This window comes from Physella acuta, unplaced genomic scaffold (genome assembly GCF_028476545.2).
Source record: "Physella acuta isolate Inbredline_101_S28 unplaced genomic scaffold, ASM2847654v3 ptg001116l, whole genome shotgun sequence".
Taxonomy (NCBI): Eukaryota; Metazoa; Mollusca; class Gastropoda; family Physidae; genus Physella; species Physella acuta.
Genome location: NW_026732633.1, coordinates 52,618 through 56,854, shown reverse-complemented (window position 1 = coordinate 56,854; position 4,237 = coordinate 52,618). Strand labels below are relative to the sequence as shown.

At 35.7% G+C, this 4,237-nt stretch overlaps 1 protein-coding gene across 1 annotated transcript; it reads left to right on the top strand.

The window, feature by feature from the left end:
- Positions 1-2,994: 2,994 nt before the first annotated feature.
- On the top strand, positions 2,995-3,828 carry LOC131955921 (nematocyst expressed protein 4-like; the record flags this gene model as incomplete). The annotated part of the gene is made up of 3 exons (XM_059320240.1): positions 2,995-3,107; positions 3,231-3,329; positions 3,816-3,828. Coding segments are annotated over 3 exons (225 nt in total), but the record flags the coding sequence as incomplete, so codon positions are not given.
- Between the last annotated feature and the right edge of the window lie 409 nt (positions 3,829-4,237).

Below are 4,237 nucleotides of genomic sequence, written 5' to 3'. Positions count from 1 at the left end.
TAGACCAGAGGCGTAGCGAGGGCGGGGCGGTGGGGGGGGGGTGTGCGGACCGCACCGGGTAACACCCGACCTTGCGACGCCACTGTATTAGAATATACACAATAATTTTGATTATTTATTAGTTTCCATGTTTCTAGATTACATATTGCCATCCAAATCTTACAATTAGCAACCACTTCCTTCAGCACAAATGTAGTATCAAAATATTTAATGTTTATTACAACCTTTTCATTTCGTTTAGATTTGTTTTTATTCCCAAATAAATGTAACATCTCGTTAATTCACATAGTCAAAAGCAAACTTAAAAACCTAATGTTATCATCCAAGAAGATGTTCATTTTTATTAAATTTTAGTCTTGAAGAATAACCATCAAATAATTCCGAAACTATTAATTCCTGAAAATTTTAACCCAAATTGAATTTTTTAAAAGTAAACGTCAAGTTCTCCTTTATTACCTGACGGTCTACGGGGCAAGTGAAGTAGAGTTCACCTGCTTCTGTGACCTCGGCATATGAAGAGATAGTGTGGTCAGCACTATGCCCAGCCGCCTTTACTTTCCCTAATGTGAGTTAGTTACCCATCAGAGCTGGGTGGACTCAGGGCAGGTCTACTGACTTGAATCTGGATTCGAACTCGAGGCTACCAAATTGAACTTATTACAGCAGATTAGAAGAAAACGAAAAGTATATTTACATTTTTTTCACTCGTGTTCAGAGGCGTAGCGAGGAGGGGGGGGGGGGGGCGAGGCGACGGGGGACATATGTCCCCGGGCGCCGACCTTAGGGGGCGCCAAAATGGGTTGGAAAAACAAATTGAACGTTTGAGAGGGGGGTGGGGTGTGCAAATCGAAAGTTTGGGGGGGGGGGGGGGGTGCAAATCAAAACTTTGTCCCAGGGCGCCGGGAAGGGTCACTACGCCTCTGCTTGTGTTGACAACGTATGGGACATGTTATTTAAATGTGATATAATACATTATTACATTCTACGTTACTTTATGTTTCTTGTTATTTCATATTTATTCCTTTTCATATTTCATTACTAATTCTTTTATCTCTGCCGCACATTATATTTCAAAAATATTTTGTAATAACATTACATATCGTTCTAGCAACTACACACAATATGAACCAACACCAGTGGCGTAGCGAGGTCGGGTGTCACCCGATGCGGTACTTAATGGTGTCACCCCCAGAGGCGTAGCGACCCTTCCCGGGGACAAACTTTCAAGTTCTCGATTCGCACCCCCCCCATCTCAAACTTTCGCTTTGACCCCCCCCCCCCCTCAAGTTTTTCTTATATATTTTGCTATTTTTTGCCTTGGTGTCACCCCCCTAAATGGTGTCACCCGGTGCGGTCCGCACCCCCCGCCCCCCCCCCCCCCCCTTCGCTACGCCCCTGACCAACACCATCACAAAACTTTTTCAACCAGTTTTCATTTTTCAAATATTTATTCTAATCAACATTTAAATTTAAATAGGAAAAAAAACGAGTAATTTTATTTAAAGAAATGCCAACACAAAATATAAACCAACATCATCACAAAATGTTATCAACTAGTTTTCATTTTAACGTATTTATTTAAATCAGAATATTGAACTGGACAATTTTTTTAATATTATTTATTAAAGCAATGCCTACATAATCCATTTTAAGAACAAAAAATGTCACATTGTACTAAGTAAAATAAGATAATTAAAAATGGTAGGCTATCTGTGTTGAGAGACGGCATGGCCTATTGGTAGAGCGCTAGACTGTTAACCCAATACTTCGAGTTCGAATACGGGCTCAAGTCAGTACAGCGTTTCTGAGTCCACCCAGCACTTATTGGTACCTAATAAAGGTGGCTAGGCACAATACCCCCTCTTAGGCCGAGGTCACTGAAACAGGTGAACTCTACTGCCTCTTCCCTTTGTGTCTTGGTCACGAACGGAAAGGATAATAAAGTGTTTAAAAAACATAATTACAAGTAACAATAAGGTCAAGACTGAAAGTTAAATGCGATATTATCGAACCATTTACTGAATCAAGAACTGACTATCGTGTACATGGGATTTCCTGTTGTAAGTTACATTTTGTTACATGTTACAATTTTAAAATAAATCCACAAAGCATAAACTTTCTCGAATATTCTTATATAAAATAACAGGGGATGAGAACTCGGGCTATAGACATGATTTTTAATCCATTTTAAATACTTAAAGTTTTAAGAATAGAATAAAATATCGTAGACAAAAGAATTGCACACCAAGTGAACGCCAAATAAAAAAGTGCATAAAAGTGCGCAATATTATTATTACGTTAAAAATTTACATTAGTTTTTTGACAAAACGGAAGTAGCGTAAATTACTACTTCCGGTCAACGGAAATTACTCAAAATTTAACAGAAGGTAGAACATTAGATCTTTTACTCACATGTGAAATTTCATTTATCTATCTGAAATAGTACTCAAGTTATAGGCTTTTGAAAAATTCAAAGTAGAAAAAGTACCACTTCCGGTTATCCGAAATCGCTCAAAAGTTGATACCGATCTACGATTTTGATAAAATACTTATATATGAAATTTCATCAACCTAGCTGTAACGGTACTCAAGTAATCGTGTTTACACACAGACAGACACACAGACAGACAGACAGACACACAGACATACGGACAGAATTGCAAAGCCAAGTTTCTCAGATTGGATTACGCATAAAACCTCGTAATTTTGATAAATCTGGATTGATATTTTTTGCCCGATCAAAATAAGTCCTCTATATTTCGGATGTGATGAAGGACTGAGGTGTAATACGGTGAAAAATGTTAAAATTTCAAGAGATGTTTTTGCACGTTTACAATACTTTCTCTATACTTCGTATATACGAGAAAGTAAAAAGCAATAAAAACTACAGCAATAATTCACTATCACCAAAGCATCCAGGAAATAAGTTTTTGAAAAATTTTAATATTTTTTTAGTAATTTGAATTCTGTCAAATCGTACCGTCAAATGTTCCCCGATATAACTACCAAAATAACTTCCCATATCACTACCCATATAACTACCCATATAACTACCAAAATAAATACCCATATAACTACCCATATCACTACCCATACAACTACTCAAATAACTACCCATATAACTACCCATATCACTACCCATATAACTACCAAAATAAATACCCATATAACTACCCATATCACTACCCAAATAACTACCCATATAACTAACTACCCATATAACTACCCATATACTACCCATATAACTACCCATATAACTACCCATACAACTACCCATATATGTACCCATATAACTACCCATATAACTACCCATACAACTACCCATATACGTACCGATATAACTACCCATATAACTACCCATATAAATACCTATATAACTACCCATCATATAACTATCCATATAACTACCTATATAACTACCCACATAACTACACTTATAACTACACATATAACTACACATATATTATCTACATATATAACTACCAATATAACATCTTGATTACCTGCACTCTGAAATACACGACAGACAAATCGTTAAAACATTTACTGATGTATAGACAAATGGGTAGGCTAGGAATATGAAGAAATGGGTGAGTTCGTCTTTTATGTGTTACATCGCCTTGCATAAAATCACCATGGAACTTTGAGATGTTGTTGAGAATACTGCTGGGAAGGTTCAGGCTATTTAAGAACATTAATATCATTCCCCCGAGGCCCATATCGGCTCTTAGTTGGCCCTAAAATAATTTGAATTAAAAGGAATAACCCAAGCTTGGAATATATTGCAAAACATTTGATTGAAAATTATGTTGCAGGGGAGACAACTAAAAATTATAATACCAATAGCAGTAACTAGGGTAAATAAAGTGTGGTGGGGAAATTGTTTTAATCGTCTTGTTCATAATATTTAAATAACTACAATGCTCATGTTAAAATTGGTGTGAAAGTTGCATATTTTGATGAAATAAATATTTTTATGTTTCCAAATTAACCAATTAATCACATTAGTTCTATGAGAATCAAATTTCTACATAAAATATTTTAGATTTAGCTTATCAATTTTTTTTGTGGGTCGCTCGGGATTTGCTTAGAAAACCCAAATTCTATTCTTTAAAAAGTGATAATCCCTTGAATTTAAAATAAACACAAAAAAATTAATGCCTTGAATCATTATTTAATTACAAATTTGCATTTTCAGGTGTTTTTTTCTTTTTTAAATATAATATACGAGCCGACC